The 21,200-nt window shown below is 37.8% G+C and overlaps 1 protein-coding gene across 1 annotated transcript in view; it reads right to left on the minus strand.

Annotated features, from left to right (window-relative positions):
* Nucleotides 1-18,854, minus strand: part of ENPP2 (ectonucleotide pyrophosphatase/phosphodiesterase 2) — a 33,672-nt gene extending 14,818 nt beyond the window's left edge. Inside the window, exons 1-9 of the mRNA XM_010170310.2 lie at nucleotides 18,805-18,854; nucleotides 16,548-16,613; nucleotides 15,752-15,824; nucleotides 7,033-7,144; nucleotides 5,575-5,700; nucleotides 3,749-3,780; nucleotides 2,803-2,930; nucleotides 366-453; nucleotides 110-197 (exon numbers count right to left, since the gene is read on the minus strand). Of these exons, the coding sequence (XP_010168612.2) occupies nucleotides 110-197; nucleotides 366-453; nucleotides 2,803-2,930; nucleotides 3,749-3,780; nucleotides 5,575-5,700; nucleotides 7,033-7,144 (574 nt within the window). The 5' untranslated portion in view covers nucleotides 15,752-15,824; nucleotides 16,548-16,613; nucleotides 18,805-18,854. The remainder of the gene's footprint in view (nucleotides 1-109; nucleotides 198-365; nucleotides 454-2,802; nucleotides 2,931-3,748; nucleotides 3,781-5,574; nucleotides 5,701-7,032; nucleotides 7,145-15,751; nucleotides 15,825-16,547; nucleotides 16,614-18,804) is intronic.
* Between the last annotated feature and the right edge of the window lie 2,346 nt (nucleotides 18,855-21,200).

A 21,200-nucleotide genomic window follows, 5' to 3' on the forward strand; every position in this document is an offset into this window, starting at 1 on the left:
GAAAGGGACACTGTGAGGGAGTCAGGGCACAAGCTCATGGGTGCCTAAATGAAGCCCTGCTAGCTAAAACAGCATGTTTCCCTTGCAATTTCTCAAGCAGGTAGCTTACCACACATGACGTTGTAAAGTTCAATATTTTCAAAAGGAGGTACTTTGGTCTTGTATTTGAATGTAGGACCATAACCTATAAAGACAGTCTTTTTTTTTTTTTTTTAAAAAAAAAAAAAAAAAGAGAGAGAGAGAGAGAGAATACAAAGAAGAGCATTAAAAGGTATGGGGTTTTTTTCAGTGAATATTTACATTTTAGAGACCTCCAATTTCTTCTTTCAATGACCCTCCCACAAAGTTTACTGCACTGCTCATACCTGCATGCTGTTGATCTTGTTGTCATAGCCATGGTCTCCATGGAAGAAACACTTTCCTGTTGGTTTCTTGTAAACATCCACAGCTTTCCTAAATTTAAAAAGTATAAGAAAATTTCCTCAAAGGTGTAGGTATGGTAGTTAACCTGACAATGTGCTTTGGAGGTAGGAGGGTTAAGGTTACAAAGCAGTGCATTGCTCATCTTTCTTGAATAGCAGTAGTGGGGATGGCAGGCTCATCCAGCAACCCCAGGGATTTTCCCTATGTTTCCACTATAAGAGAGTATAAACCTAAGAGCCAACTCTTACTCACTGATAACTACCTTAGCACCTATTTACTTATTTTCTCAGACTTTCCCATATCACATCATTTCCTACAGACTGGAGGTATTTGGAGGTATTCTTCCAGTTTTCAAAAGACCAACAGAGGCTTCTAAGAAAGCATTTTTGTAATGTTACAGTGCTGCAAATGTCGTACAATGCTGTAAAGTGCTTCTGCCTGTTTGCCTTCCACTCAATAGACAAAAATGGGGAGCAGAAATGAAGCTGGGGGAAAAAGAGAAGGAATGTAATAAAGATAAATAGCTGAGAAAATAAGTGTTGCATCTTAGGAATGCTAATTATCAGCTTGTTCCTGAGTAACTTTTTTAGAAAATATGTGGAAAAATAAGTATTGTGTCACAGGAATTATATTACCATCTTGTCCCAGAGTACTTTTCTACAGTTTTATGAGGGCCATATGCAGGCAATGCATTCAGTAGACCAGAATATCCTACAAGTTAATGTCTTCATCTGGAATAAAGTGATGCTCAGCCAAAGTTTGATCTTGGCCTTGTAAATTACTAGAGTTTCCGAAATCAGGTCTATAACTACCATTTTCCTGGCTGTGAATATACAATGAATTACAGTTGCATTAACAAATGGATTATTGATGAATGAGATTTCAGGAAATCTAATTAATATATAAGCCAAAGAAAGTCTGATGTAATTAATAAGAAATTACTAAATCTAAGTAAGTTGATTTAGATTTGGGCCATTTCATCAATTCCAGTAAAATTCTTAAAACTAAAACTTTTATAGGCCTAAACTTAAAGTGTCATTCTTTGAAATGGACATGAACCCTAGCCACAGAAACTGTACAGGGCAACCAGTCAGCCAGCTAGTGGAGTTATGCAAGAAAGCAATTGGGGTTTCTCACTCACTGCTTCAGCAGAATGATCCTTGCATGATTCACAGAAAGATAAGCAGAGATGTCAAAATACTTTTTCAACACACTGTGTGTTTGCCTGGCAGCTATACGGGCAAAAACCCTACCATAATTTAAAGCTCATACCAGACTACCATGAGCCAAAAGCTGTGTCATCTTCCAAGAACCACTGAGTCAGCTTTATGCATAAAGACCCAGCCGTTCTCATACTGTAATACACAACATGTGTCAAAAGAGCAAAGCAAGAAAAAGCATATATATTAAACCAGAAAGGCGTGCACAGTTCATAAACAAAGGTTACTCCTCTCCTGTTCACTCTATACATATATGTGCCAACTTGGTTTTCCTCACTCAATTTTTAGTTAAGAATATTAAAAATTGCCCATATTTTATAACTGAAAATTCAGAGGCATATGGGGAAGAACAACCCAAAACGGGGCTTTCTCCGAACATCCTGGTTTTCTGTGGATTTGTTTTGCAACACAACATGCACTTTGATGACCTCCCTGACATGTCCTTCCACATGTTCTCACGCATTCACCCACTCTGCCAATATCTTCATTTTCTTTCCATTTGTCCATTGCATCCATTCAGCCTCTTGATTCCTAACATCCCCTGGTCACATATGCCTTCCCTGTTCTCCCATATTCCCTGCATCCTGATTGGAATAAGCTTGCACCTCATTAAAAAACTTACAGAATCATAGAATGGTTTGGGTTGGAAGGGACCTTTAAAGGTCATCTAGTTCAACCTCCCTTCAGTGAGTAGGGACATCTTGAACTAGATCAGATTACTCAGAGCCCCATCCAATGTGACCTTGAATGTTTCCAGGGATGGGGCTTCCACCTGCTCTCTGGGCAACATGTTCCAGTGTTTCACCACCCTCAGTGTAAAAAATTTCCTCCTTACATCTAGTCTAAATCTACCCTCTTTTAGTTTACAACCATTACCCCAATGGTTATCAGCTCCTATACTTTCATTTATTGGTCAAAAACCACACAGCTGCTTGAGGAAACCAGTGTGGGTTTCTACCCTGTATCCAGCTGCTGATTTTCCCAAACTTTGAAACAATTTTCTGAGCCACATCCCCTGGCACCAAATGTGATTGAACCTCACCAGGAGTTCAAAGCCCATCTTGGTCCTGGGATGCTGATAGACAGGGCAATCCCAGATGTCTCATTTCCTCAGAAAAAAAGGCTGAAAGTCAGGATGGAAGCAAAAGCAAGAGTTTACCTTGCCACATGCCATTTGCGATCCACCAGTAAATGGACATCCTCAATTCTTCGGTTGTAAGCATAGTGCAAGCGTTTAGGCAGGTGCTGTTTCAAGTACGGCTTGAAGTGCTGGTCTGGCTTTCTACACTGAAAAATAAATGGTTACAAATGACAGTGCTCTCTGTTAGCGTAGACGCACATAAAACCTTGAACTACAGAAATCAAGCTGTTAAGGTCATTATTGATGATGACTTGAAAACAAAGTGTACATGTAGAGTACTCGGTCCAGCCCTTTCTGTGCAGTATTTACGTAAGACCAGGGCCCAGGGAGTCATTCAAAAATGTATTTGGAAAGCTTCATTCTCATGACAGTCTTTTTGAAAGCATCATGGACAACAAAACACTTGCTTAGCTCACAGATTAAGAATTTTATTCTAACTGGACCAAAGTTTAAGTTTCAGAGGAAAGTTGAATGCTCAAAATACATCTCATCTGCAGATATATTTAAAGCTATCTGGTTACAAAATTTGATTTTTTTTCTTTGTAATCAGCTTTTATTGTAAACACTTTTTTTTCCATTAAAAGCAAGGTTATAGTTGAAGGCTATCAAATGAAATTTTTCAGCATCTTCAAAGTGCTAGTAAAATATTTACTCTAAAAGATTACTTTCCATTTCTGAAGGAACGAATAAATAGACTCAATTCAGGGAGTCAAGACAGTCAGGGAGATTCTGGCTGTGCATTGCCCAAAAAGGTTATAAAAGCTATTACAGCAGCAAACAGTGGAATTTATGACAAACATTAATCTGTACTCATGAAGGGCACCATTTAACACTCCTTATTCATGTTAATGGTTGGTTTTCCTGCCTAAAGAGTAAGGAGAGAATGCTGAATAATCCTACAAATTACGATGTGAAGTGAGCAGTGCAGTATAGACAGAGATACCTCCCAGTCCTAAATACTTACTGTAAGGTTGGCAACAATCACTTTAGGGTCATCTGTTAAGCAAAGAAAAAAAAAAGAAAAAGACAAAAATATAAAAGATTAACTATTTGCAGAAGAAAACACAAGGTAATAATGTAGTTCTACAGAAGTGTTCTTCCTAGAAGCTGGCTGATCTTTACTAAAAGTACAGTGTATATAATCAGAAAAGATATCCTGAATATGAACTAAAGTTTAACTGTATACACTTTACTTAGTGATATTTTAGTTGCTTAAGTGATGTTGCTCACTGTTTTATGATTTGGACCTTAGGTTAATATTTATTTTCTTTTCTGAAAACATATAATTTCAAGTCTTTTGACTACTTTAAAGTAAAAAAATCACCCTCAAACACAAGGGTGTTAAAAAGCATATACAAATGCAACAATGCACTTCCTTAGAAGCAGTAAAATAAATATACAGCATTCTTTGTCTCTTCTGACATTTTATGTATTTCATAGGCTACTACAGATTAAGTGAAAAGCTACAGTAAAATATTCTAGATATATCTTTGGACTACTCAAGGGATATGCGAGATGTAGAAAGCCCCAAACCCAAACCAGCAACGGTCCACACTAACTCTGTCTCCTTCCAGGGGCAGGGGGAAGCATTTTTCAGTCCTGAGAGAAAAAGCAGGCTAAGACAAAAATCTTAGGAAATGAAAATCTCTTGTTTAACTATTACTGTTTTAGTTGCTTAAGGCATGTTCTGGCTGAGTTTGAAATGACCTCTACTCAAAACACAAGCTACAGGCTTAGCCACTGCAAAGATGAGTTTGAAGGCCTTGAAGCAGTTTTATCAATAGGAAAATGGAGGAGGAATAAAAAAATCTGGTAATTTGCCATTTAAGGGGGCAAATCCCCATTCTAAAACTAAGGAATAAGGAATATGCTTCTTTGTTCTATGTTCAAACTGCTGATTTATAAGCAATTGCAAATATTCAAACTAGGAAGCTGTGGACAGAGGCCAAAAGGGGAAAATGGTATTGCGGGAACACCAGTAGTATGACTCAGAGGTCAGTCAGACTAGCTGGTCTTTTTGGAAGATATTGCCTTTTGTCATCCAAAGAAAACTAATTTTTTTCTCAGCAATTTGAGAATTCAAGGATTAAAAGACCTAAAAAAAAAAATAGTCTCAGAAGAACTGAAATATAAGTTTGCAGTAGACTGCGAAGTGCAGGAATTCAGTCTTTATGGTAGTCTAGTAAGTTGTATCAATGTATGCCCTACTTTCAACCGATCTTGACACACTCATCTTATATTCCTACAGCATAAATACACAGGCAAATTAGTTTATAGTAAAATAAATACAGAAATAAATGAGTTTCTAAGAAAGTTTATCACATTCTGCTTCCCATCTGTTCCAAAAGTATGAAGAATCTACTGAATTCAAATTAACAATTCACTTTTTTTTCCATTAGCTCAGGAAAGATACCAAATACTTTTTTTAATATACAATTTGTAAAGTGCTGAGCTCCCTCAAGTCTCATTTTCGTTGATAGAGGGGAGAAGGGTGTGAACAAACTCATGACATGTATGCTGCCAATGTGGAACTATCTTCAAGAGTTTCCACTTCTTGCAATAAAAAGGTGGGTTTCAACCCAGAACATTTCAGCAATCCACTTGACACAGCTCTGCTGCTGTGGGATCTGTAAGCTACGAACTGGGAAGGAAGCGAGCAGCTGGTCTTTAGTGGGCTTCCCTCTGAAAGTCCCACTGACACACTGCGAACTTACACCCTTCATACATCAGTCCAAGGAAGGGATGGAGTCTAATTCTCCGGACACAAGAGGTACAATTAAATTAACTTACATTTTAGGTTACTGCTAGACCTAGGTCGAATTCGCCCTAAAGATCCAGGCAGCAAAATTATATCTTCCACATTAGTCAGATAGTTGCTTAAAAATTCAGTTCTTTCACAAGTAGTATCTTCCATCCCTGCAGAAGGAAAATGCAAAATTAATCCAGCTTGAAAATAAACCTATTTTCCAAAACAGCACAGGAAGAGCCCCCAAACAGCCTATGGATTCTTTTCTCTCGGATGACTAATCTTATTCTTGTTCTTTCCAGTCATCTAATTCGATCATCAGACACTGGTAAGAGCCAAACTAGAGGTGATTTTAACACTTGCCTACACGAGAGAAATACCAGTCTTAATGTCGTAGAAACAGTCACCACATATACCATGTGTGCACTGACACATCTCCAAAGTAAGCTCATGGAAAAATCAAAGTCTGTTTCTAGTTTAGTGTACTACTTTGGGGATTATTTTCTTTAAACAAAGGATTTAAAGAGAAGTCACACACAAAAGGTATTGCCTGTTGGTGGTCTGTTCTGAGGCAGCCGCAGATAAACAATTCTTTGCTACAGCCATTTGTGGTGGGGAGGAATGTATTGCCAGTCACAGGCAGTTCTCAGCACAAAACTGCCTCCCCTGGAAATCCTTCCTGCCCCTTACCCTTCCATCCCCACAGCTGGAAAGGAGGCATGTTCCATTTCATTGCTAATGTAGCTACTCCTGTGAGACTTTCATAAACAAAGATTGCTAAAATGTTGTGCAAAACCAGGTTTATGGTCACATTTTTCTTTAACAAAACTTTATTTTTCTTTTTGTCTTTGCTAGTACTCACTATTTACTCTATTGTAAAGTTTTTCCTGATGTCTGAAAGAATGAGACCTACCAAATAATATCTGCTTTTGGGTGACTCTCCATCTGATCCTGAAATATCTTGTCACTGTTTTCCTTCTTCCTCCATTATTTTGATTACATTTTCCATCCAAGCTGGACACAGTCCCTTAACAGATATTCCAGTCTTTCTCCCAGTAGGATAACTTGACCCACTAATTGCCATGGAAATGTCTTGCTCTAAAGTCCTATTCCTCTCTTCATGAAAAAGAGAACAGCGCTACTAAACCATTTCCTTCCATAAAAACTACCATAATTATTACTTTAGGCACATTACAACTTCCCAATACATGCAAGGAGAGCTGCACTTGGATGTCATATCAAAAATGTCAAGTTTTGAAAAACTCTAGGTGAAGATGTAAATACCCAGATCACAGTTATGAAAGAGAAATGTCTTCCAATGACAGTTAACAGGTGAGCTGAGTGGCCAGTCTACACTGACTGGCTGCATTCGTGGATTTAAACTACCAGAAAAAATCAGCACAAAAGTGTATTCAATGGAACCTTCATTTAAGCCACCTATTATACATACAGCAACATTGCGCAAGCACTTATAGGCTGATAAAGAATACTGGGGTTTTTACCATGATCACCAACAAAGATGACATTGACACATCGATGAAGTTTCAACTGTTTCAGTCCATCCATTAGTTGTCCTACTGTCTTGTCAATCTCTCTCAGGGGATTCACCATCATCTGTATAAATATGCAGAAAGGAAAAAGTTAATTCTATCACTGCAATGTTCTCAATTCCTCTGCAACTGGAGGTCCTTTGGCAAAACTCTGGTAGGATAACCATCCAGGTCAAGAGGCAAAGCCTTGGCTGAGCTGTTACACCTACAGTTATAATACCATTTCCTTTCCTATATCCACACTGTGACTTCATCACAAGAAAGCCCTGTTGAGATGTTGACACAAGACAGTAGATGGTCTTTATGGCTGATCCTAGGCCTCCCATGGACACGTGTACATTTGGTAAAACAAAATATAGATAGTAGAAAAACACAAGTTTCAGTTTGTTATAGATAAATAACAGTACTTTTTAGAGGCTATTTTATGTGAATGTTTTAGTCAAAGCATGAATATGAAATGAAGCTTTGGATTTGGGATTTATATGCCAAGTCACTTAATGAAATTCACTTCAAAGGACATCTGATACCAGGATGACAACATGCAAGTCACTTGAGTAGCACGTGTGACTCGGAGGGAGCGTTCTTCAGCTTCAAAGCCAAAAGTTACCAATATCTCAAGTGACAGTTTTGGCAAAACTGTCAGCAGGCCCAGAAGACATTTCTTCATTTATGTTTCTTTTTTATTAAGAAACAAAACAGAAAACACCAAGACGTTCACAGGATTGTGCTTTCAGCTCTAAGAAAATGAAACATTTTTTACCAGATGGCACAGAGAAGAGAAAGATTTTAAAGTAAGATTTTAGGCAGAAGACTCAGATTTTGTTTTCATTTTGAGAAGAAAACATTTCTTGTCACTATATGCCAACCTCCTCCTTGTTTGTCTGTTTGATTTGGCTGGTCCAAGTATCCACACCAAAATATTCTCCCAGTCACAAACAGAATGCTAACAAATTTTGGATGAGAAAAAAATAGATTTTGGCAGAATTTTCTGAGAAGAAAAAATAAACACTGCATTAGTGTGACCCAGAAAGACATGGTTCAGAAATTCTCCCTGTGCCTGAGTCTTTAAGGAATGGATGTTAAATGAGCCTGGTAGGCTATAAGAAAAGACAGGAAATTTCATCTCCCATGTGGCACTTTAAATACATAGAGAAGCAGTCACAAGAAATGGCATCACAGTGGGGAACAGAAAGAAGAGTTTCTGCAACATATGGAAGTGGTTCAGGCAAAAGGTAAAATTTTGAAACGTTTTAATTCAGGAAAGCCTAGGTAGTCAGTTTAGTTAAAACTTTGAAAATCTTGATTTCACAAAAAAAAGAGGAAAAATGTCTGTCTGTTTTGTCTGTTTCAGCATTCTTCCACTCTCAAGTAGGAAAAATTTCTCAATGAATGCAAATTCCATTTTTCCAAAACTCTATTTCTATAACATCAATTATATAAGGAAATACAACTTTTACTCAGAATCCAAAGCTTATTCAAGGAAGCTGGAAATCCAGATGGATTTCCCATTAATGTTTACTTTTGTCAGTAGGCTTGAAGCTTCTTAAAAAAAACCAAAAACAAAACCCCCTATACTTCCAGAAATGTCAAGGATTCATGAGTGATGACAATTATTTTGTTTAGCTACTCTCTTCACCATTATTTAATCTGTAAGCTTGCAGACACTTTTCTGAAACTGTAAGAAAGTTAATATAGATTAAGAATCCTATTTTTAAAAGAAACAAAACACTAACAGAGAAAACCACAAAAAACCCCTTCAACTTTGCAGTTTTCACTACCTGGCCATGTTCAAAGCGGTTCTGAGAAAGGTCCTCACCAATATTTCTTCCTCTCATTGCGTTCTGTCTCTCTTTAATTTTTAAATTCAGCTATCATCTGTAATTCTATAAAATGCTCAAGATTTTTCCCAAATGGTCTTTGTGGTCTAAGGCTGGCTGTAGGTGACATTATTCAGGCAAGCGTTTTTTATGTGGACATATGCAACTTACAAAGAATTATTGGTAAACAAATAAAACCCTTGCATATAGAAAGAGAGGAAATGGCCTCAAGTTGCACCAAGGGAGGTTTAGACTGGATATTAGGAAAAACTTCTTCACCAAAAAGGTAGTCAAGCATTGGAACAGGCTTCCCAGGGAGATGATGGAGTCATCATCCCTGGTGGTATTTAAAAGATGGTTAGATGAGGAGCTTAGGAACATGATTTAGAGGTGGAATTGGTAGTGTTAGGTTTAAGATTGGACTCAGTGATCTTAAAGGTCTTTTCCAACTACTACGATTCTGTGTGGTATACCTTTCTTCACCAATATGTTGATAAAAAGACTTTGGAAGGTTGTACAGAAACATCTTTCAAGATACATGGATATCTAAGGTGGTGCTACAGTGGAGTTGGTACTATCATGAAAGCACTGGATATGAGATCTGAAACATACAGACCACAACTGGATTCTGTCATGAATTTTTCCTTAGATTAAGTTTTATTAGAAAGAAGAAAAAATTTAACTATATCTTTTTTTTTTTTTTTTTTAATTGCTAGGCCCCAGCCTGTACTATATTTCATTGCCCTCAAACAGCACCAAAAGATTAACTTGCAGATATAATGGGAACTATCAGGTAATATTAGGATGCTTTTTTTCTGAAAGAATAGTGATAAATTTTCACAGTTGGCTTATCAGAAAGAGCTCTTTAGGGATAGGTTTGGATGACCTTTTCATACAGAGAAAGAAAAAAAAAAAAAGAGTTACATATGCTCACATCAGTAGGAATGTTACAGGCTATCTACTATACTTCATGCTAGAAGGGTTTAACTTGGAATGGCAAATTAATAAGTAATAGCAAGATCATACCTAGCAGTTACTGGTTCTCCTCTCAGGTAAATCTGTGTTAAAAGTTCAGAAAATTCCTGTTCTCTTACACCTAGTAATTTTTTGCGTGTCCCTGTCTGACATGTCTTTACACTTAAAAAACTGGTCTCAAAATAACTGTTTTAAGTTGAATCATGAAATAAGTTTAAAAACAAAAAAGCTATTGAGAAGAGTGTAGCCTCTTGTAGGATACAGTGGAGTGTCAAGGCTTTTTTTTAAAGCCTAAAAAAAAAACATTTAGGTTGTTTATTCGAAGAGTTTTTTAATTATTTAGTTAAATTTCTGAAAACAAATAATATTGAAGTAGTCTATAACCTTTCCTAGAATGTTAGTTAGTGCCAGGTGGAGAAAGACAGTACAGTAAGGAATACCCTTTTCCTCCACTCGCATCTTCTCCTGATAAAGGAATTTCTATTTGATCTTTTTCTTGTGAAAACAGACTTATGCACCATTTCTATTGCCAATACAGCATTCAGAAATCATGTAATCAAGAATCTTCTACCCTCCAAAGTCACAAACAGGCTTTAAAATATATATTTTTAAAAACAAATTTTAAAGTTATTTCCTTTTTAGATTTTATGAGTCATATTTTCAGGACTTTTCCACAACCACGATGACTAGACACAGAATCTCAAATAATCACCAGGCTCCCAAGAGCTGGGGAGTTAAGGGTGCTACAATATATTGCAGTATTTGTAATATCTCAGAAGGGTTAACAACACTGGTAGTATCTTCCCAGGGATTTAGCTGACATTGCCTCTAGCTGGTGGTTGGATTTAAAAATGTAAAGAGATTATAAAGATGACTTTCCCTAATGCAAACAGAGTCTGAAACAAGAAAAACATAGCTCCTAGAAGACTTGGTCTGGTTTGGCTGCTTTCCTTTGGGTCCTTCAGTACATTTATAGAAGTTTTGTCTGCAAAACTGAAGCATGGAGTGAACTCCCAATTTGAAAAAAAAATAAAGCTAGAGCAGTGCCTAAAAAGTGGCACTTCCATCATAAAATTTTGGAACATATGTAAACTTACTTTCTTCCGACGAGCTTCCGCAGCATATTGATCCACTCTATGTACTTTTCGTCGTCTTTTCTCTGGAGCTGCAACTGGTCTTTCCTGTCTCCTCTTAGGAGGAAGCTTTCTCTTAGGTCTCTTAGGCGGAGTAAGAGGGGAGCCATAACTACTCTCCTGTACTGGCGGGGAGAGATGTCTGGACTCAGAAAAAAAGCCTGTCTTCGGCTCACATCAGATGTTTGTGCTAGCTAATTCTGAAGCATAAATACTGTGGCGTTTTCAAAAATTCAGGCATTTGGACAATTTAGGATCTGTCTGTCTTTAAGGAGGAATCCATCAAATTGTACTGAAAGCAGAACAGCAGTTACAAGAGCAGACAGCATAAAAGCAAATTAAATTAGTGTTTCAGAAGATAGATTGGGTTTCTCATTTTGAAAATATATAGTTATGGGGTGGTGGGAGGGGGGGAATTTATTGGTCAAATATTAATCCATTTATACTATCAAAATTTACATAAAATTAATATCAGTTTAAGTAAAAGTAATTGTATATAATTTAATGAGTGCCTGGGGTAGACTGCTGGTGGAAATGCAACATCTCACTTGGATGATGGTTCAGGTATGAGTACTAGAGCCTGTCCAGTCCAAATGGCTTTCTACAAGGTTTCCCACACACACTTTTTGACTAAGAATCAGTGACAGTAGGTACCCTCATCAGTATCATTAACAGGTGCCGCCATCGTGTGCCAGGCCATGCACACCACTGAAATCACCAGAACCCCACTAGCCACTATATGGGGGCTGCAGGACAAAGCTACAAGGGTGAAACTCAGCATAGAGCTTGTATCCTTTGAATCAAGGGATTGAGAATTGAGAATTTCCTAGCACTTTCAGTGTGGCACCTTACTGGGTAATGTTATTCATAAGTGCACAGATACCTGGGATAGACATATAGAAGGGAAAAAAAAATTAAGACATAACTGGAAAAAGCAACTATCTCATTAATCAGTTTGCTCATAATTTTAAACTGTACCACTCTGACTTTAACACAAGTTGCAGGCTCTTGGCACTGCTCAGGATTGTGTGTGAAGCAATGACAGATTTCGCCTACTGGGAGATAGTAACTGCAATATCCTGCGTAAAATGGAGCATGCTGAGTGGGCTTGAGAAGAGTCGGAGATTTACGATGATATTTTACTTCTATGTACACTTAGGCAGCTTCTCACAGTTGTTCAGTTACAGAGCTATGTAAACAGGGAAGGGAAGGAAGGGGATGTTACCATCTGCCATGCTGTTTCATTGCTTCCAAGGCAAGCAGCTGGAAAGGAGATTCTAGTCCAGTCTCATTCGTCTCTCTCCAGAAAGGCATTTTAATAAAGCAGCACCAGAGTTTTCTGTTTTTAAAACGCTTCAAGCTTTGTGCAGTCCTGATGAGAGGAGCGGCAAGGAAAGGAAGGATTCTCGTTTTACTGTCTCTGAATTGGCTCAGACAGAGCTCCACAATGCCAGAAACACGCGAGCGCAGGAGACCCAGGTCTGAACACTGAAAATAGCTGTCTCAAGACAGCATGTTAGAGGAGCAGCAGGAACGGCTTAGCAGTGCCAGGTTTCGATCTGTTTTAGAGCTCTTATGGTAGTATACTTCTACAATATTTTATTTTCAAAATAAAGTTAGCTAGGAGGGGGAAAAAAAAAAAAGCCAAGTTCTTATTAACCAGCCAAATCTTAGTCTTGCTTGAGAAGAATCAGAACAGAGTTATGGAGGAGGAAAACAAATCTCTCCCCACTTACAGAGGGGAACTGGAACATCACAAGGGTAACCAGCCAGCCAAAGCTCTGCTTCTTGACCTGGAGGGAACAACCTACCAGAGTTGGTAGCAGAAGCACAGAGGGAAAGAAAAAAAAAATGCAGAAGTAAATCAAGAGCAAGCATGTATTTGATAACTCCTGGAAATGTAGTGGAACGCTCTAAAATACTTCCTAAGAAGTATTATTCATCTCCCACCAAAAAAAAACCCAAACAAAAAAACAAACCCAAAACCAAAAAAAACCCTCCAAAATCTAGACAACTAACTCATTTACATTGAAATTCATAATTTTAGAAGAAATGTAAAGTTACATGAGTGGACACTGGCCATAATCTGTATTCCATTTATATCAGCAACATTGGCAACTCACTAATCAAGGTAAAGTGCATCTAAGTCCCTTTATTTCTAGCTTTTAAGACTCTGTACATAAGCTGTTTTGCACATCCTGTGAAGCTCTGAGTGCCATCCACTGAAGTCTAGAAGCTGAAAATTATCAGTCATGGACCTTTAGACCTTAAAGATAAAACATTTAAAATACATTTAAAACACTATTTGGCATAAGAAGCTCTAGTAAACACCCACTTTGTCCACCCTAATGGACGTTTGTAGGATTTGGAGGTTTTCAAGGTGTATTCCTCAAACTACAAAATGCAGCAAGAAAAACTCAACATAAAATCTTCACTCTTCAAAAGAAGAAACAAGAAGTCCATCTTAAATATATCACACAATTGTTAAGAGCCTATTTTCAGATATTGTTGTTTGGCTGATCTGCCTTTGCATGAAGAAAAATGAAGTGGTCAGAACTACTCCAACTGTCTAACCGCTGCCAGCTGTATACAAGAAAAGAATGATTTCACGGGCATGTGCTCTCGGTATCAAGGAAGCAGTTGAAAAGGATCCCTTTGAGGACTTTCTTCCCAGTTGATTTATGTAAATTTCATAGCTCCTAAAAATTATATTGAAAACGGTGTCAATAGAGACAATATAAAATACTTCCTAGTTTTTCTATCCTGAAACCAGGCCCCTAGCAAATCTCAGCATCTGTATACTTGCACAGCTGTATTCATTTATTTAAATTTCCATTCACAAAGTTATGGCCACTGTTTGAACTGGAAACTCATACATGCTCATCTGCTAACTCGTCTGTTCTTAATTTGCTAAAAATCAATGGCATAAATAAATTTATTTGTAAAACTTTAATAAGCTTTTAATTCACACTTATTAAGAGCCTAAGCTTTGCCTTGCAATTAGAGGTCAACCTTCAGATAACCATCCAGAAGAACCCCCAAATAATAAAAGCCTTTGGGAGCTTTTTGCTTTTTTAATAATTTTTCCTACAATGATACAATTATGCTTCACTTTTTAGACCCTTATAATTAATCTGAAAACTAGATTACCACACTGGATGTTAAACCAGTTTGTTAAATACTACAATTTAAAGAACAAATTCAAGGTCATCATCTTCATATTCTCCTTTAAGTCCATGGAAAGAGCCCCACAACTCTGTTCAGAAGGAAGTGATTGTCTACAGATAAATAAAATTAAGAGTTGTGAGTCATAAGTCACACATAATATTTGTATTCCTTCCATAAGAGGTACTCTGAAGCATCATTGAGCAACATAGCCTTGAATCAGAGAGTTCTCATTACCAATACCTTGCTTGACTGAGTCAGACATCTCTCCCATTCTGAGCCAAATGACAACATGGAGACATATCAATGCCTGTCAATTTAGCAAGAGTGTTGGCAGATTTTAACCACCACTTATCCAGAAAAAGGACTACTTCTTCCTATCTAGTATGGTGTTCCAGTGCTGGTTTGGAATAATTCCTCATACACGCTGCTCTGGGACCATGGCTCAAACTGATCCAACAGGAATGCTACCCACAGCAACTTCATAATCGCTGAAAACTTATTTAAACAGCCCAAATAACATAAGCATATTAAAAAAGATTAATGCTGCTTCTTTTTGCTCTCTTCTCCAGTAGTGAACAGCTATCTGATATATATACCAAACAAATAAGAAACAACTGCTGGGTACCTCGCTGCTCAAGGAGCTTTGTATTACCTTCCAAAGGGTAGGTACCTGATACACTCCTCAGCTTTCAAAGATTTGCAAACACTTGCTTACTCTTTAAAAAGCATGTGGATAGCAACCTGCAGGCATACATTTGCACTGAAACTAGAGGATCTCTGCCAGATGTCAGACATCATTGGAGATGCCAGATCCCAGCCACCCGAAGTACTAGGATATTTGGGTGTAGAATTTACTTTTTGCCTCCCCACAAATCCCAGTGCACAGTCTTTAAGTTCTTGTCACCTGGACAGTGTTGGCAGGGAAGCAGTACTCATCAGTCCCAGCCAGCTACCCAAAGCTCAAACAAGGGGTTAAACTTCTGTGGAGTTTTGCACATAATTTTTCATTAAAATACCTTCCAGTGCTTCAAAACTTTTTCCAAACTCAACAGCCCAGTCCTGAGGGAACAGTACTGGCAAAGCTTTCTGAACCCCTGTAGGGCCTATATGAAACTGGAAATAGCAGCTTTTTACAGCTCATGACAGACTGGAATTATTGCTTTGGCTACTGCAGGCTGTCAGCTTTAAAGGAAGCTTTTTCTTCTCTGCATTTTTCCTCAATATTTTCTGCATTATATTTTTATTACTTTTAAGAAGGATAAATTGTTTGAGGAAAGTTAAATTATGCTGTTGCACCCAAGTATACTCTTGTCTTTGCCAAATAAATATTTCCATTTGCATTATCATATCACACAGAGAAATAGCATCCTGAAAGGTACAGGCAGTTCCTTCTCTCAGAAGTGAATCTCACATGATAAATCCTTATGACAGTAACTTTGCCTTCTTTGGCAGAGGAGAAGCATTCTGCAGAAACGGGTGAAAAATAGTTGCTAAAAACATTACTCCTGAGCAGTGTCAATTATTCCAAAACTGTATTTGAACCCTGTGCATTTTCTGCAGAAGAAAATCTATACTAACCTCCGAGTTGAAAGGACCATATCTGTGGCCAGCAGCATCTGGTTGTTCAGAGTAGAAAGCATAAACATAAGGCCTGAAAGAAAGAAAGAAAGAAAGGTCTTGTTCAGGGGAGCTTTCCTTCAACAACAAGAAAAAACCCCAGACCTGTTAGGTCAAGTCAAATCAAGTCAACCTTCCAATGAGAGCTGGCTTTATGGAAAAAGAACTGTTTCTCAGTCATATGTCTCCATGGTATGATTAAGCAATTAGTTGTTCTACAGTTTTATTAAACCAAGAACACATGCAGGGAGGCACATGGGGCACCATCTGAGGACACATGCTCTAAGTCTGGTAGGAGAGATCACAACAGCAGCTCTGCTGGGCTTTGCAGCCAGCAGCATGTAAGAACTTGTGTACTAAAAAATTTTCATAATTAAAATCTTAACATTTTCCCAGTCCTCAGGGTCCAGTTCTGCAACTGCTGTTGACTGTAAGGTTGTTAAACTATATTAGACTCAGCAGGATAAGAACAATCCAAGTTAATCCATATAAATAAACGCTTCTTGATAAGAAATAAATTCATACCATACACTTATTGAGAGGAATCCGAATGCTGATGGTTAAAAACTGAGATTAAAACAAACAAACAAAAAAACCCCCTCCAAACACAAACCCCCAATAAACCCTTAAATCAGGGGTAGCATGTAACAGACAAAAATATTTTTTTCTAATTCAATTTCCCCTTTCTCTTCCAGCTACTTTTAGGGAGAAGACAAGCTAGCAGTTATCCAATAACAGATGACAATAAGTGAATTACCTTTCGTTGTCTGGAAGTGTTAGCCACTGCAGTATTGTTAATATTCTGCGCTCATGGGGGATGACACTGGATCACAAAATATAAAAATATATCTTATTATCATAGAATATAAAAAGCGTCAACAAAGCCTTGCTATGAACTGATTTTAACATGATTAAAATAAATCATAATGACATAATTGTCTTTATACGATGCTGTATCTTCTTTTTTGCTGTTGTCCACATACTCCAAAAGAAAGATGATTAAAAGTTTGTAACTGAAGTCAGAACTCAAGGTAGTAAACCTAACTGTTCTAAATAGGCATGAATAAAGATCCATTCTGGTAGCTTTAATCCAGATGAACCTTTTTTACACACAATGGTGCTGCCATTGGATAGCTGGCCTGTGTAAAAACCATTAAATTGCTCAGATCAGCACCAGTTTAAATGACCAGCCTGCTCTGGTCACCTTGAAGACACTGGAAAAGTTCCCTTTGACTTAATAGTAGCTGAACGGAGAGCTAGGCTGCTGTAAATCAAAACAAAGCCATCTGAAACACCAGGCCATCAGCACGGTGACTTGCACAACTTCGACAGCTTCTCACTCTGCAGAACAGACTCATCCCATTTCACTGTTTGTATTCTGAGAATTCTCACTTGGCTGCTGAGGCCAAGTTCATGCTCTGAGAATGACTAACCTTATAAACAGCTGTTAAACTTCCAAATATCTCATCTTAGGAAAGATCTGCAAGTCAATGACCACGCAGTTTTTTTAATACAATAGCATAGTCAGTCCAGATTCCACTAAATCAATAGCAGAATCCCAAGGAAGGAATCAAATATAACTGTCTTGGATTCACCATGCTGAATTGAATTCAGCTCTCTTTGGAAATGTCTGACAGAGAAACAGAGACGCCAATAGCCATTTTGAAATAAGTTAGCTTTTAATGCCTTGTAGAAGAACAGTTGTCCTCAGTCTCCAACTACACAGAGAACTTCTGGTTGTAAAACAACTATAAAAATGAGAATTTATGCAAAAAGTTGCAAATGAGGCAATATCATAAGGTAGAATAATAATATTGGGTATTGGCCAGTTTTGAAATTTTCATTAATTGTGCAATATTAAAAAAATCTATTATTTCAATTAAGTCATTTGTGACTAAGATGTTTTTAACACTTCTGTTTTCCTAAAAGAGTTTGCCTGAAAATCCTTCCAAAAAACACTCTGTGTCTCAAATTAAGTAATATAGTTTTAAGGCATATATATTTCACTCATACATAAAATGGCTGTCTCATTCCCTTCCTATTGCCATTCATATGACATACGCTTGGTTACCTTCCATAACATTTTATATCCCCAAGCATACATTGGCCAGGGTGTTTATGGTGAGTGTGAAGTTGTAGGTCTTAATAAAGAATTAAATCACATTAATTTCTTTGTTTTGTAGAGGACCAGACTGGAGCTCTGTCAGACAACCAACTATCTTACAAGCCTAAAACCTGCCATCAGCTTTGTATGTTTTACATTCAATTATTCCCTCTATATGATATTCGTAGCAAGAAAGAGTATTATTTCTAATGGAATCACAGAAAATAGGCATATCCCCTTTGTACTTCAGTCTTGACAGTTTGCCCATTTTCTTTGCTCCTGCAATCCTGCCCCTAAAATGGAACATAGAGACTGACCCACATGCATTCCTCAGAACTCAGAAATTATCAAAATTCATTCATTGTCAGTTAGGAAGATATATCTTAGCTGGGACAAGGGAAACTATTTTGGAACCATTAAACAAAAAAATAAACAGCAAAGATCCTCAGGGCTGATTTGGAGAAAAGGGAAACTGGATATCTTACTCAAAGGTTAGACTGGATTGTAAAATGAATAAGTCAGGCTTTTGAGTCAATTAGGTTTTTGATGTCAGGTGACGTAAGAGGACAATGAAAAACTCTTCCACAAACACTCAGAGGACTAGGAAACATTGCTAGCAATACCAAGGAGGCAAAATAACACACCGTGAAATGAAAGAAAGTAATTTTCTACATAGGCACGGGTCTTTTCTTCAGACAACTGTCAAAAATCAGTGTATGAACTTCAGGCAACAAACTGTAGCACTGGTTTTATTTGTTAGAAACACTGCACAAATGAAACAAGGGAGGATTTCAGGTACAGTCTCCAAGCCACTGAATGCTTAGAGTAAAGAAAATGACTTAATAAACACTTGCATCAAATTAATTCTGAATTATTAGTTACAAATCTCCAGAAAACAAGGGGCACTTACACAGACCAGAAGAACGTGCCAGCTTTCACTCCTTGCTTAGCTGCAGTAATCCAAATCTAATGAGGAAAATATAAGAGGATTAGAATGTGGTCAGATCTCTAATGACCCTCTGAAATCAAAAGAAAATGTTTTCAAAGCACATTCTTCTACCCTGAGCCTAAAAGGGAAAATTGCAGCCTTCAGCCTGTGTCCTTAATTTGAACACGTGGAGTGACAAACCGATGAAAACTCTGCAGCAGTGGATCAGCTGCAGTGCTATAGACTTTCACCTCTAAATCTTGCTTTTAAGGCAAAGCATTAAGGTTCATGGCCAGGAATTTCCCCAACATTCCACTTAATTGTCAAAAACCAGCCATTACTTCCCTGAGGCTTTTAGTGTGCAGGTTCTGGAGGATACTCAGTGAGGAAAGAACATGGCTTAACACTAATCAGTGTCTGCATAGATGTCCCTCTTTTTGTCAGAAGCCTTTCTACCATCAATAGAAAATTCATTAGGAAAGAGTAAACAAAAAGGGTGCAGGGGTATAAAGAAAGCAGAGAGGGACACCCTCCTCCATAGATGTTTAAGAACATTTTGAGCTCACCCGAAGCGGTGATTGATGGAAAAGACAGAAATAATCTCCATGAATTTTTCAAATCCTTTTTTCAGTCCTTCAAATCCCATATATTGTTCAGGCTATAAATCAGTTTGTAGCAGCAAGTTTCACAGTGTAGCCACACACTGCATGAGTGTATTTTTCTTTTCCTTTGGTTTAAACCTGCCAGTTTCACTGGGGTTAGGGTACTGTTCTCATACTTTGAAAACACGTTATTAATCCTTTCGCTTCCCACTTCTATACAACATAATATTCCCCTGTATTTATTTATTTTTGAGCATGAGCAGCCTTGGTTTGTTTGATCTTTCTCTAATGAAAGCCATACCATCAGTTATCCTCATTACCCTTCTCTCTCTCTCTCCATTCACCCTCTTTCTCTTTTCTATTCTGTGAGTATCTATACAAGGCAAGGGAATGAAAATGACCAAATGGCAGAAAGGTCCACAATCAAGGAAAGCAAAGAATATGAGTTTGTAGTCCTACAGAACTAAATTTCACCTGCAAGGAACTATCCAAATTATCTCAAAACTCATTTCAATAGTGGCAATGGCTTAAAGGCCAGCACTGTATACAAATAGATTATTTCTTCTCTTTATTTATGCATACTGCAATTTATCAATTTCACAAGCAGCCAACGCAAAATATAGTTATCTTAATGATTGCAAAACCTTTGGTTTACTTCAAATCAACTTTTTGAAAATACATTCAAGGCCCCTCTATCTTACTCAAACAGGCATTAATAAACTGTCATCTGGGCATGCATTACTCAAATGTCATGCCTGAATTATTCATGCGTCAGTCTTAATTGAAGTAAATTTGGCATAGTCTGATGAAATATCACTTGCACACCGAGGCTATAGTTAACAGCAATTAGATTTTGATATTGTTATGTTATTTATGGTAAAACTGGTCATCTTTGCCTTTCCAGTGCCATGGACACACCCCTTAACTTATTTCTCACCTGCTACTTTTCCAGATCTTACTGGACTCAATCCAGCTAAATTAAAATCACAGCTATGAAAGATCATTTGTTTTCATTGTATTGTAAGTTTTTGGTAATGTATCCTCTTTTCCAGGGAAGGATACATCCATGGTAACTCTATAGAAATGGTGGTTTACTAAATAAATGTAGCAAGAGTGGGAGCAGAATGGCCACAGATTTGCAGCCCACCCTTCTCTGTTTTCAGGTGCTTCTCCTCAAGAGTCTGATTTTGGGGTTAGTTCATATGCTCAAGCAAATGTGGTCATCAAATGGGGAGTCCCCCAAGCATCTCCCCCAACCTCTGCAGCTCCAGCCTTCTACCAGCACTGGGGTTTGCATGGTGACGACTACAAGATGATGTGGCTGCAAAGTAACTCCCTCAAAAAAAGAAAAGAATGGCTTTGAATTTATGTTGGAATTTGGTTTTGAATTGTTGAATGAAAGGGATATTGTTTTGAAATGCTCGCAGAATACTAACCCTAACAGGATGGGACAAAGGATGCAGGTAAACAGGAGAGATGAGGAAGTGTGCTTACTATCCACTGATCATGTTACTGAGCCTATTTGTTGCAGTCAGAGGTGTGACTGCAATGCAAGGGTGCATCCACGACCTCAATTGTGTCATATAAATCAGCACAGGGTATATAACATCAGCCTGGACCCTGTGTCTAACTAAGGCAGGAGCTATTCCATATTCATTAGTGGTTTGTGGGCTTCCCAGGTGGAAAAAGGCCCACACTTAAAGCAATTACATTTTTCTTTGCACTGCAGAGTTATTCCTAGAGCAGAACTCCATCATTGACCAACCTTGTTGACTT

This window comes from Antrostomus carolinensis, unplaced genomic scaffold, assembly GCF_000700745.2.
Source record: "Antrostomus carolinensis isolate BGI_N321 unplaced genomic scaffold, ASM70074v2 scaffold15586, whole genome shotgun sequence".
Lineage (NCBI taxonomy): Eukaryota > Metazoa > Chordata > Aves > Caprimulgiformes > Caprimulgidae > Antrostomus > Antrostomus carolinensis.